At 33.3% G+C, this 14,984-nt stretch overlaps 1 protein-coding gene across 1 annotated transcript; it reads left to right on the top strand.

The window, feature by feature from the left end:
- The first annotated feature begins 5,102 nt into the window (after positions 1-5,102).
- Positions 5,103-9,393, top strand: LOC128868636 (ribonucleoside-diphosphate reductase subunit M2). The gene is made up of 4 exons (XM_054110940.1): positions 5,103-5,307; positions 5,408-5,638; positions 8,128-8,856; positions 8,932-9,393. The coding sequence occupies exons 1-4, from the start codon at positions 5,251-5,253 to the stop codon at positions 9,082-9,084; spliced, it is 1,170 nt and encodes a 389-aa protein (XP_053966915.1). The 5' UTR covers positions 5,103-5,250; the 3' UTR covers positions 9,085-9,393.
- The last annotated feature ends 5,591 nt before the right edge of the window (positions 9,394-14,984 follow it).

The following is a 14,984-nucleotide window of genomic DNA, read 5'->3' as shown; positions in this document are numbered from 1 at the left end:
TTCATTGTTTACATGAAGTGGAAAAATTGCCAGCCAATTATTTTGAAATCAATACAAATATTTTCTTATTCAAAAATTACTTTCGGAAAAATTCTAATTTAGTGGCAGCTCCAGTGCAGAGTTGATAACCACTAGAAATAAGGTAATTCACGCTTTGTACTAGGGGCAGTGCTAGTTTAAATGAGATGCATTTTTTAAACTGAGTTTAAAATTGACCGATTAAACTTTATATATTGCGCAATTCAAAGACATAAAGGAGTGAGTGGGAATTTTTTATTTTATTTTTTATTTTTTTTGTTTTTATACATTTGGGGTTAATGTTCGAATAATGGTGTTTATAATACGATGAATCACGAAGTCACTTTATTTGCCTATGTTCATGAATAAATCGGGATATGTCGCTAGGTAGGATGACTTCGGCTGTGATTGTTTGTGTAACGGAAATGTCCTTGGCGATTGTATCTGCCAGTGTGTTACCCTGGGTGCCGGAGTGCCTAGGTATCCACATGATTTTGATGCTGCTCAAATTCAAAATGATATTGTGAAGATATTTGAATTATCAATCAATAGTATTAAAGGTGAAAAATATGCAGACGAAAAAAGTTATGCCTTGTGAAAGCGGAGTGCTATAGCATCTATTAGTTTCGTTTTTAGCGTAATGATGAGAACAATTGACTGTCAAACTCAAACGAACAGAGATAATGACACCCAGTGACTGCTGACAATAGGCCGGTGGCAGCAGCGGTGGGATGAGTCACAAAGCAGACGTTGGACCTACAAACTCATAAACACGTGTTGATGAGTGGTTAATGAGAATACATGGAGACGCCGACTATCACCTTTCACAGTTGCTCAGCGGGCGTGGCTGTTTTCAGGAATACCTGCACCGTTTTAAGCTGGCAAACAGCCCTTTCTGTCCAAACTGCCCGAATACAGACGAAAACGCAGAACACGTCATGTTTTATTGCGACCGCTTTAGAGAGGAGCGAGCTATACTGGAGCAAGCCCTGGGTCATCAACCGTCCTGCAGCACCCTCCTACGAGATATGTGCGCAACCAGCGGTAAGTGGGAGGCAACGCAAGTGGGAGTAATTGAGACTATCGACGGTGTGTAGCCTTCATACGCCTACAGGAGAGGAACCTGGACGCAGGTACCTGTTGTGTCTTCGGACATAAACGCGGCTCTACCCAGAAGTTATACTTTTGTGGTCCCAGGGTAGAACTAGCCGAGGTGGAGGATTGTTATAGTATTAGTGGGAGCGTACCCCACATACTATTGGTGTGACGGCACCTTTGAGATGTTTTTTGACATTTTGATTCTACTTAAAAAAAAAAAACTCCCAGCGTGCAATATTATTCTTCATTATTCTTGGGCAGCAAAACCCTCAATTTTTGCTGTCATCTACATATTGTAAACAAACCAACAGTTTGAGGTTTGCCACACCTTTCCATTCTTCACCTTTGCATTCATTTCATTTTCACACTATGGTCATGAAACATCAAATTTTGGCAAACGTATTCTAATATAGGTATATTTCTAGTATGAAAATGTTACTCATAAAAAAGCTTCCCTTCAGAGTCAGCATAATGCAAAGTATACCCGCTCCAACCATTTCATCAAGAGGGGCATGTTGGATAAATGGTTGTATCAGGTATAGTATGGTTGTACAACCGATTTCCATATTAAAATGTTGTAAGTTTTGGTAGGCGGGGTTAGCAGTAGTACAATGAGTTGGAATGTGTATACGCATATTGTACAACCAACTTTGTTAACATTTTTACTTTCACAGAAAGTAATTTTAATTAAAATTAAAAAAAAAATGAAAAGCAAAACACAAAAACTAAAATAAAAATTGAAGAAATAAAAATAAATTAAAAATAAACAAAAAAAAAATAGAAATATAAAAAAATATTTAAAAAAAAATTTATAGAAATTAAAAAAAAATAAAAAAAAAACTTTATAAAAATTAAGAAAAAAATAAGAAATAAATAAAAATAACAAAACAAATAACCAAAAAAAACTTTACAACATTAAAAAAAAAAAATAATCAAAAAAATTAAGAAAAATTAGGAAAACAAGAAGAAATAAACAAAATAACATTTCATCAATTATTATTACTGAAAAAATTTCACTTCATTCCTGCATTTTGCGAAATGTTCAACACCCGGAATATGAGAATAATAAAGTTGGACAACGCATTGTATATCAACGCGTGTACACTAAAGAGCCAAAGGCTGTCTGTACCATTGATAACTGGATTCGAAACTCTTTTTCCCGTGAGTCAAAATGTGAATTATTTACACGGTGTATAGAATACCAAAGGTGGTGCCTTCCGAAAACCGCTACTTAATTTTTCCAAAGTTGATATCATCACTAGAAATAAAACAATACAAACAAACGGAAGAGAAATTACATGTTTGCAAATATTTAATGAATGACTTAGTAATATTGTGATTTTAGGATTTGGGACATTTAAACTAAAGAAACTAATAAAAATACTTCCAAACGTAGTTATTTTGCGCCGTGGCAAGAAAATGTGAAATATTTTAAGTTAAAACAAAATTAATTTCATTATTAAGGAAAAGTTACTCGACATCTACATATATTATCTGATGTAGGTACTTGAGAGCTCGTCAAGAGACATTATACGACACATCATTTCTATACTATTACTATTGTTTATTGTAATACTTAATACTATTAACTGGAAATAAATAAACAAATATAAAAAAATATGTATGGAAATTTCTTGTTTTGGCATTATGTATTGCTTACGCTTACTCTTCTTCACAAACAAGTAATTTCTCTTCCTTTTGTTGGAACACTCGGAAGCCGCAATCTTGCTTTATATCATACAATTCAGTGGTACAATATAATTTATTGGCTTAATACATTAACCTTTTTACTTTTCCTTCTTACTTGAATAAAAATTCCTGCAAAATATGTACATATATCGCGACATTAACGTGTCGATATGTTTTCGTCAGTTATTTTTGGCGCATAATTTCTGGCAGCTAGCCATAAACTGAACGTTATTTATGGTCTGAGCAGTAACATTATTAGCAAGAGAAATTTGAACAAAACTGTCGAACTTGATCGATATCGTGTAGAGTAGATTTAGAGTTGCCCCAACAAAAGTTAACCTCTATGAACGCAGTCTAAGCAATAACACAGATCACTTTGACATCCAAACCACCAAATCGCAAGAAAACCCAAATTAGCTACTGATATCACCTTGCACGGATTCGCCTTGCAGGAATCCGTAAGCTGCAACAACAGCAACAAAAACAATGTGTCTCCAAAAAACAAAGTCGAACTCTGATGAGTTCTGAATTGCAAGGCTAAACATGTACACGATCAGACCCTTTACATAAATGAACCTCTTTACAGGTCAAATTTTCCACGCTAGGGCACCGTTGAAAACAACCATAGGAAACGGCGCACTTTCTTGAATTTATACAGAAGGAGTCAGATGTGTAAGGCGCCAGGAAAGACCCTTTGGCGTCAAAGTGCTTCTTCGAACAAAGGCCTATGCTATTGTAACTTGCTAAACTGCAATATGAACTAGCAGCACTGTCGCTGCTATTATTGTGAAATTCATTGGTATAGTAAATATTGCAATATTTAGCGATATCAACATGAACATGTCTGATCATGTTCGTGTTGCGGGAATATTGGATACTACGTCATTCTCTCTCCACCAATTCATCGCCTTCCGTTATGTCACTCACCTCCCTTTTTCCAGAGAGCTTTGATGTACATACATTCATATATGTATGTATGAAATCAAGGTTCTCTACCTTTACATCTTTTAAATTAGTTTACATACATACATACATATCTACCCAGCTAGCAAGAAAATGTACGTTTTGTGGAACGTGCACTTTTTCTATCCATGAAACAACGGAAGATCATCGGTAATTGTAGATTTGGTATTGGAAATCATTTTATAACTTTTACAAAACAGCTTCAAAATTGTGCAAGAACAAATTTAAAAATATGTGAAGATTTTCAAGGAAAACCAGCTGCGAAAACAAGCCTTTGCTTAACATTAAAGCATATTGTAGGTGCATACATTAATGATATTATTTACTATTATGAGTAAGATTTAAAATGAACTACGTTTTCTTAATTTACAGATAGTTATCGTCCAGATTTTCAAGGACTTGATAAGTATGCATTATATTACTTAACGCTAAAAATTGGAAAAGAAACAAAAACTACGATACTACGTAACGAAAAAAATAATCAAAAGTAGGCTTATGAATTGCAGTTATATAATTTAATCGCATACACCGAATTAATTACCAATTTAAGAAATAAAACGAAAACAAGAAGGAAGTACTATAATAGGAAATGGATGACAAACGCTTCCATGAGCGTATAAGAAATATATTTAGAAGTTATTAAAAAATGGATGAATGAAGTGTATTCGAAAATTCGTGAAAATTTATCCGTTTTTAGACATGCCAAAATGTCGTGTTTGAATGTTTTCTTTAATGGACGAAGATATCCGAAAAACGTACGAAAACTGATACCACTTTCGGATGAAATGTCGGTATGTCATCAGAATTTCCGTTTTCGGATACGATTGCGAACTTTTTGCCAGCTGGGCACATGTACAATGTATACATTAACGTTCTCTACTGGGCATACGTGCGATTTTGCTCCGTAACGGATGAGCAATGACTTACATACACACACAAGTAAATATTTTGCGGTGAGCGGTAATGAGTAAAAGTTTGTACAGGTGAAGATATATCTTTATTCACATATAAAGGAGTACTTGGAAATGTTTTTGGTATTTATACATAATGTTGATATCTTATAGCATTTAAGTTCTTTGGCAAAAACACGATCTTTCGTTTTAATACATGGCATCCTTAATTTATGCTTGCATCAAAATAAATGAATTTTGATTTTGGAGAGTTTCTGACATTCTTCATTTGTAATGAATTCTACAATCCCTCCAATTCGCATTCTTCATCGACTTTCTCTCTCACACATTCGTAAACAAGTACACTGAGCAACAACAATTTTTTTCCCGCCATAACATTGCGCGAATGCACCTGAAATTGCTTATAAGAGGGTTCGTCGCCGATTGCTTGTTCAATAATTTTTCTGACGTTGAATGAGTTCTATTTAAGTTGTGATAGGGAGCGGCGCATTGTAAATTAAACACATTTTAAATTAAATTATTGTGTGATATTCCATTCTCTTTTCGTTTGATCCATCTAATATAAGAAAAAATGGCATTTGCTGGCAAAGAAAATATCTCTGAAAATATGGAGAAATTTTCGCTGAAGGTGAGTGTAATTATCGGATTTTTGTGGCGCTGTCACGTTTTTGCTGATGCTGTTCTTTTATTTTGCTTATTTACATACATTTTCGTATTGCTGGTTGCAGAGTCCAAGAAAAATTTTGACGGACGTTAATAACACGCGCAAAATGTCTATCGGTGACGAGGATGTAACGAAAGTCCAACAGGACACGGCTGCAGTGGAACAAGTGACAACGCTGGCCAGTAAGCCTGCAGCACCTTTTGACCCAACAATTGAGCCATTGCTGAAAGAGAACCCACGTCGTTTTGTAATTATGCCCATCGAATATCCTGATATATGGCGGATGTACAAGAACGTAAGTTTTGAAGACGGTTTCTTTAAAATATTAAATATTATTTATAAAACTACAACAAATATCGATTGGCATAAGTTATAAACTAGTTCGGCGAAGTGAAAGAGGTTATCTCCAATATAAGGCATATGCATATTTATCAGCCGGCAAATTGCGCGGCCACTGCTTTGTGGAAAAATACAATGCTGGTGGCGTTGACGTTGGCAGCATGACATGATTCGACATGTTTGGTTTCAGTACATTCGCGTACACTACGTCATTAACTTTCTCGAGTGACTATCTGCTTTCATTCTATCTATGAAATTAGTTCGGTAAATACCAAATCATCTGCGGTGGTGTTATATACATATGTATGTGTGTATAAACCTGTGTGATTATTTCGGCATAACGGCTTTTTGTGCTAAGCAATGACCCATGCTCGAATGAGTAAGTGCAGGTGGGGTAGAGGAAGTGTTACAAATTGGCGCGCAGCTAATCGCTGTAGATTGCAGTGGTGGCGGCAAATTTTTCCCGCGCGCGCTCTTTTTGGTTTTATTTTTTTTGCGCGTTTTTCTCATAAGTTGCACATTGCATATTTATGTGTACATACATACATATGTTTATGGCATATGTGTTGATATACTGAGTTATAAGGTACATGCATACATATATATGCAATTGAAAAACGCCTTCTTCTTCTTGAGTGGCGCATAAACTGTGTAAGCGATTTCGGCCAAGTTTAACAAGGTGTTCCTCCTGGGTAGAACGTCTACACCCATGATGGCCATGATCCAGCCAGCTCAATTGCTGCACCATATTTAGCTCATATTTTTCCATCGTGGGCAATATACGTCGCCACCAACGTGCAAAGGTGCAAAAATCTTTTGGAAAATCTCTTGAACCTATGCTTATATGTATGTAGGCATTATGTGTGTAGTATACAATTTGGGTTCTGAGTAATGCATGAATACATAAATACATATATTCGAGATAGAGAGTAAACCTTGAGCATTTTTGTTTTTACCAATGCTATAATGTTTTGTTTGTATTTACGTTTCATTATTTTGCAATTAATACATCCGTGTACCTGTATTTGAGTGCTGTTGGCCTGTCGAATGGTCACGTCTTCAGATAACCCCAAAAATGTTCAGAACGATGAAAGGAGTCGATTCATGCGAGAACGATATTTAATGGAAACTTGGTACACAATAACCAAAAAAAAATTGAGAAAATGTTCGGTGCCATGTCCACTTTGGTGTAAATGCGTTTACGTCGATAACGACTTAATATACCTGATATACATAGATTCGACATATATTAATATTCAGATTGGATGGAACAGTGTCCGCTTTTTATAGGTTAAAACTATATTTCCGACTGTTTATCTGGAGTTTGTTTGATTTTAAAAATTAAGAGCCTAACTATATTGGGGTTGACTTTCTATTGCTACCACGATAAATTTGCTTATAGTGCGTGAATCGAATTTAAAAATTAAAACACACAAATGTAATCACCATATCAGCCTTTTGATTTATTGTAATTTTTTTTTAATTACCATTAAAAATTAATAGCTACTTCACGTTAAAAATGCTTAATTTTTGCATAAGCTTGAAAAAACTCCCTATTACAGTCACTTATTTTACTTAAAACAAGCACAGAAAAGTAACAATATTCACTTACAAACACTCCTTATTAATTCAAGATTTGGTTTAAAGCTATTTTTGCTCAATAATATTACGAGTTTTATTAAAATTCTATTATTACAAATGTTCTTCTAAGCGTCCACAGTAAATGTGCGAGACGAACTGTCAAAGGAACGATAGTGAGAAAGGAATAAAGCGATTAATTAATTTCGAATAAAAGTTTGGCGCTTTTTTGTTTGGAAATGTACAAAAAAAAAAAAAATCTTTTTTATAAAAAATGAAAATTTGGAATAAAAAATCGCGCGATTTAGCCCTAAATTGAATTTCACCAAGTATGCGTCGCTATGCAATGTTCTGTCCGAACCGAATTTACTTCTTCCTTACTTGTTTTTAAGTTATAATTGCATTAAAAAAATGTGAAAAAGGCTTTAAGTCAATCAGCGTATCATTTTATATTTTTTCGGGCTGCAATATATTTTATCTGCCACCGAATGGTTTTGGGGTGTGACTAACATCCGAAAGTGGTGCACCACAGGTTCGAAACACCAAATGATAGAAATATTTTTTCTATCCACCGCTCTCGGCAGACAGTTGAACACTTCCTAGTGTATTTCTGCCATTAAAAAGTTCCACATACAAAAAAAAATCTGCCGTTCGGAGGCGGCGTAAAATTGTAGGTCGCTCCGTTTGTGGAAAACTATCGAGGCTCGCGCCACAAATAATAGGAGGAGGAGCTCGATCATACACCCAAAAATGGTGTATGCGCCCATCATAATATATATGTATACATATATATATGTATACGTGTAATATATTTTATCGATTTATTTGTATATTAAAACTAACAAAATAAAATTTTTGATCCTACAGGCAGAAGCATCTTTCTGGACAGTAGAAGAAGTCGATCTATCCAAAGACATGGATGACTGGGCCCGTCTTACGGACAACGAGCGGCATTTTATTTCACATGTGTTGGCATTCTTTGCCGCTTCTGATGGCATAGTGAATGAAAATTTAGTTGAACGCTTCAGCCAGGAAGTGCAAATTACGGAGGCGCGTTGCTTCTACGGCTTTCAAATCGCCATGGAAAACGTTCATTCCGAAATGTACAGCATACTAATTGATACATATATTAAAGATTCCAAGCAAAGGGATTACTTGTTCAATGCTATCGAGACGATGCCTGCCGTAAAGCGCAAGGCTGATTGGGCGCTTGCTTGGATTTCATCAAAATCTGCCAACTTTGGCGAACGCATAATTGCATTTGCCGCCGTCGAAGGCATATTCTTTAGTGGTAGTTTTGCTTCGATCTTCTGGCTGAAGAAACGTGGTTTGATGCCAGGTCTGACGTTCTCCAATGAACTAATCTCACGGGATGAAGGCCTGCATTGTGATTTCGCTTGTCTAATGTTCCATCACTTGGTGCAAAAACCGAGCAAAGAGCGTATTATCGAAATTATTGCTGAAGCTGTCAAAATAGAACAAGAATTCTTAACCGATGCTTTACCCGTGAACTTGATTGGCATGAATTGCAGTCTGATGTCAGAGTACATTGAATTTGTAGCAGATCGCTTGCTGGTCGAATTGGGAGTGAACAAGGTAAAATTATATTGTACATTGTAAAATATATGCGCATCCACATTCATTAATTGCAATCATTAATTTGTTTTACAGATCTACAATTCACAGAACCCATTCAGTTTTATGGAGCTTATCTCATTAGATGGTAAAACGAATTTCTTTGAAAAGAAAGTGGGCGAATATCAGAAATTGGGCGTTACCGCGAAACGCATGGATCATGCCTTCACGCTAGATGCGGATTTCTAAAATCTTACTTGTACCTACCATTTGTAGATATACTTATAATATACTATATATATTAAGATAAGAATCTAGTTTATAGAAAACTGTAGCAATTTCTTTAAATTTGTTTACAATACTACTTACCTGACATTGGCACTACTATTTTTTCTAGTTATGTATATTTTTATTGTATATCATCGACATTTCCACAATGATTTCATTTTTAAATTTGCAAATATACACATACATTGCTCGTTAGTTAAGAAGAAATATAGACTAAACTAAATTTTAGCGCAACAGTAGATTGTATGTAATAAAACGAAAACAAAAATATGACCAGTTTATGTAATGTGCATGGAATTGAAGGTTTCTCGCATTGAAAATCGGTAAGTACACTAAACGCTTGTCTACTGTGGGTAATGCGTAGAAGCTTGTATCTATCGAGAGTGATATAGGACTTGGTTAGTTGGACGATAGGTACTTTCATATGCCTTTTTGATCTCACGATGCATTTATTGTCATCACTTAAAGCACACGTGTATATTAGCTTTTTCGAGCGGATCAAGGATCCACCATGATCAATGCCATTTGAACAAACGTGTTCATGTTTTCATTCCGGGAGACATCGGAACTTAATCAAATCGGGCAGATTGGATGATTTTTCTATATAAAAGGGCATAAAAATACATTTTAAATAAAATTCCGAGAAGAAATTGTGTTATACATGGCATGATTACATTAAGGCTATGTTCAGAAACGCATTATAATGCGCAGTACTTGCAGCGCCGGCAGCACTGTCAATGTGACAATTCATGCAACTGATAGATTTGTTGAAAAATTGCAAATAGATTTGTTGCATTTATGAACGCGCTGTGCAGTAAAATGGAATTGTTACTAAGTTTGGTCATGGACGATGTATGTGAGGAAAACCCGATAGTCTTTTATTAAATTTAAGAAGAAAAAAAAACCGTGTAAAGCTTAGAAGAAGGACATATCTTGTCAAAAGTTTAATATCAAAACGGAAAATACCCAAAAATAAGTCTTTTTTGAAACAATAAAATCGTTTCCCGAGGATGTATTTTATTCTCATTTTCGAATGAATTGGTCCACTTTTCGCTGGGCGATGTTTCTATCTATTTTTAAATCTTTATTTGTACATTGTACTAGCGTATTTATTGGCAGTGTGAAAATTTTTGCTGCAAATAATGCACGACTTTTGATACAAAAATGACGTTTAAGAACGCGTTGCATTTGCAGTACTGCCATATTTGCATTTTTGAACGCACTGCTCACTCTGAAATGGTATGTTGCGCATTATAATACATTGTTGAACATACCCTAGGTTAAATGAAGCGGGTTGCTGGAAGAAAAAAACAACGTATGGTCATGCCAGTCTACTATTGAAGCAAACTCAGTTCGTCTTGGGGAGGGTTGTCCCACGGTGACTTTCAACAGGAATTTCTGTCTGTTCCTGAAGCAAATATGTAGTTTGTAACAATTGTTACAAATTATCACGTTTTGGTGTTCACGTACCCAAAAACTTGCAAAGTTGGGGAAAATGAGAGAGCAAAATGATATTTAATTTTGAGGGAACGTTGCACGTTTTTACTGTATCAATTTTTACTTGTAAGAATTTGCAAGTGAGAACAACAGCTGATCGCAAAATAGAAATAAACACGAATTAAAATTTGCGAATTGCAAATGCTAATGGAATGTTCTTCATCTGACAGCGATGATGAAATGGAACAAATTATTGTGGACAACATGATTCCTAAGCTCGTTATTTTGAATTTTATTTGCATTATTTTTTTTTATTTAGCACGAGGTAGCTTAAGTGAAAAAATGTTTAATTTTTGTGATTTTCCTGTAAATATTTAGCTATTCGTCAAATTTGAAAATTGTTACTAGCTCTGTGTTCATGCACTTTTTTTTATATTTTTCCCTTTGAGAGAGAATTCTAAGAAATTAAGTTACTGGCAAGTAACTGGATAATTTTTACATGAACAGACCTAATCATAACTTATAGTTAATCCTAACACTAAATGCAAATGCAATTTCTAGTTTAAAATTTATTTCAATTTACAATTTAAATGTATATGAGTATATAGAGGAGACAGCCTCTGTAGCTAATGCTTTGAAGTAAAGTAAAATGAGTAAGTAAAATAATAATATGAATTTAATATTATTTGTCTGTTCTAAATATTCAATAACAGCTACTGCATCAGAAATCGTAGTCAATGCACAAGCCCACGCTGCTAATGTGGCCAAGCAATACTAGTACTCTACTAAAAGTTTTGTTTTACTAATTGACATTTTTCCTACAGGGCAGCGGATATGACTTAAAACAGGCATATGTACATACTTATGAGTGTGTGTGGGTCAACGAAACGACTTTTATTATAAATGTTTAAAAAACGACTAGCGTAATATAATGAAAGGAGGAGACATGTCTAGTATGAGCGTAAATTTATCCTTGAAGAAATAAGTCGACACGTGCTACAAAATCACGTAAAATACGAATAAGCACAAGGTGCAAAACAAGACGCTCTATCTCTTAACCCAAATAAAGGTTAGTTTCTTTAGTCGCCCGTTATTTGCGGATGATACTGAGAGAGCAATTTGTGTTTCTCAGTTGTTTGAAATCGGTGGCACTTTTTTTTTAGCAAATTTGTTGAAACTGTCAAACTTTCGATGAGATGAGCGGCCATATCAGCGATTTGACTTTTATCGAAATCTAATAACTCCCTTTAATTCTATTGAAATTCAATTTTATACAATAATAATAAAAGAAAAAAATGAGTTGCACATTTAGAAGCTGCAAAAATACAAGACACTAATGCAAGAAAGCCAGTAAACAGTTTTTTAAATTTCGAAATACCATAATTTATTGCCATCTATTAACAATGTGGCGACGCTGCTAGCAATATGAACAAATTTCAAACTGCAAAAACTCCAGAATCCGTCAGGAATGCCTTATATTTGAAGTTAATCACTACTACTTAAAATATAAAATCGAAATTCAGAGAAATTAAAACTGATTTTTATTTACGCGCGAAAAAATGTGATTGTTTCTAGTTATTTGTGAGTTTATGAGTTTATTGCATTTGCATCCGCTCTTTTGTAAGAGCAATTCATAGTTACCCGAAATTCTCCCAGAAATGAAAGAATTTGTGTGAGTGAATTTGCAAATTTTTATCACACTCGTACACATACCTATACATACATACATGCATACGTACCGGGAGCCGGTTTGTAAATGTTGAGAGTGATTTTAGAAAAACATGTACATATGTATGTACATATGTAGTTGGAAAAAGCTTTCAGAAGCATAAATACTTGCATATATGCATTTGTATATTGAGTGTTTTCTGTTCTGTTTTTTGTTTTTTTACAAAACACACAAAAACAAAAACCAAGTCGATGAATGAGCGGAATTAAAGCGCTGCCGCAACCATAAATAATGTAATATGAAACTTTCTCATTTTGTTGCAGAGAGGAGGGTTTTTAGCATCAAAGCTGAATAAGTCCCCCGACGAATAGTTGGCACGCGATAACGGAATTATTACTAGTTACATCATATGCATTGGTTGCCAATGGCTGTCGCAACAAAGCTCTTGGAAAATCAGTCAGAAAATCTTAAAATGCTCTTTAACGATTTGGGAAGGAATTGTCCAGAATTTTCTAATTTTTTTATTAATATACATAAAAAACACATCCTTGAATAGGGGCATTTTTATAAAAACATTCAGGAAAACTTTGAAAACAAAAAAAATTAACGTATTAAAATTCGGTTTTGCATTTTTTTGCAGTTCTAATCAACGGTATTACATCGCGGCAAGGACACAAATTTCCAGCACCCCTTAAGAAGTGAAATCATCCCCTAATTAACTAAAAGTTATTTTAATGTAAAAAAGAAAGATATTACAAGCGGTATCGCTTATTAGCTCGTATTGAATTTGCTAGAACCAGATGTTGTGCTGACGTAATTATAGAGTTTTGCTAAACATTTTTTTGTTTTTATAAGCAATTTTTTTCTTAAGGTTCCCTTAATTTGGTTCCCGTTAATTTGACTTTCTTGCCTACATTAGCTTAACCTAACCCAACTCAACTTGATTTCACGTAATTCTCTTTTTACACGATAGATCATAGATACGTTCCCAAAAACTTGGTGTAGCAAAAAAAAAAAGAAAGTGTAAAAAGAGAGTTAGGTGAAAAAAATTAAAAAAAAAAAATGTTTAAAGTTCAATTAAGAAATTATTTCGTACTTACACATTTTAATTCATTAAATATATTATAAGAAATAAACTATTAAATTATTATTACTATTTTTATTATAATCTTAATTATTGGTTTATATCACGAATGAAACCAAGGTATATTAAATTGATCTAACTAACATTATAAATAATATAAATAAAATAGGATTGTAGTTAATTATAACATTTGATTTGCATTCAAAAAGTATTGAATTTTCAATCTATCTTATTAAATCTATTTATTTAAAACTTCAAGAGAAAAGAAATAACTTTATCATTAATCCCCAAAATTAATATTTTAAATAAACTACCTCCTGATATTATACAATTAACTTTATATTCAACAACATTGATTTCTAGTCTTATTTTTATTCAAATAAATCATCCATTAGCAATAGGATTAATATTATTAATTCAAACATTACACATTTGTCTTCTAACTGGATTAATGGCTAAAAGATTCTGATTCTCATATGTATATTATTATTTTTAATTTTCCTAGGAGGAGTATTAGTATTATTCATTTACATTACATCCCTAGCATCAAATGAAATATTTTCAGTTTCAATGAAAACAGCCTATTCATTTATATTAATTTTCATTTTATTAATAAGTAAGAGCAAAATCTACTGGGTCTCAGTGAAATGTTGATGGATCTGTAAAAAGTAAAAAAAAATCTTGTAAAATAAAGTTTTAATTATAGTCTGAATGAATTTTTGAATTTCGAAAAATTTTGCAATTTTCGGCATTTAAAAAAAAAGTATGCGCTTTAAGTAATAAATGTCACACTTTAATTATGTTTATAAAATTTTTTAATAGAATATAATTAATAAAAATAAAAATATTTAATAAAAATATCAAAAATCCGGCTCGACAGACTATAGTGAAAACACATTCGAATATTTTAAAAATTGTATGAGTTATCATGCAGACCACGCCGGAAAAAGTAGTTTCTTGAAAAACGAGTTTAAACTTTCAAGTGCATTTTCGCTCGAGGTCGTCAGGCTGTTACATTTTCTACCATAACTTTGTATATTGTATGTGGGGAATTTTTACAATCGACTTCCACAGAAATACGCCTAAAACTATAAAGAATATGGTAATAATCTAATAATAAATAAAAAAAAAATCTATTTTTCTTGGAAATTCTGGACGTATGTAACCCCTTAAATCAAATTCGTGTAAAAAGAGAATTAGGTGTATTTACAATATTTTTCTAATAATAACCTGTTAATCAAATTCGTGTAAAGAAAACTCATGTAAAAAGGGAATTTTTGTTTACAATTTTTTTCTAATAATAATCTGTAAAAAATGGATTTTTTGAAAAATCTGGACGTATGTGACCCTTAAATCAAAAAAACTTATGTAAAAAGAGAATTATGTGTATTTACTACTTTTTTTACAATATTAATAACCTGTAAAAAAATCGATTTTTTGAAAATTCTGGACATACGTAACCTCTTAAATCAAATTAGTGTAAAAAATTCGTGTAAAAAGAGAATTACTCCTACTTACTAATTTTTGTTTACAATATTTTTCTAATTTGGCACCCTTTTTATTAACTCTCTCTCGCGCATTTCATCTAAAATTGCGTCACATCAAAGTTATGCTCACTTTTACGTTTCACTCGGCTCAATCTTGCATTCTATTCGTATCATTCTTGGTGAA

Source organism: Anastrepha ludens, chromosome 6 (assembly GCF_028408465.1).
Source record: "Anastrepha ludens isolate Willacy chromosome 6, idAnaLude1.1, whole genome shotgun sequence".
Classification (NCBI taxonomy): domain Eukaryota; kingdom Metazoa; phylum Arthropoda; class Insecta; order Diptera; family Tephritidae; genus Anastrepha; species Anastrepha ludens.
Note: the sequence above shows the minus strand (reverse complement) of the source record. Positions and strands in the feature narration are given on the sequence as shown.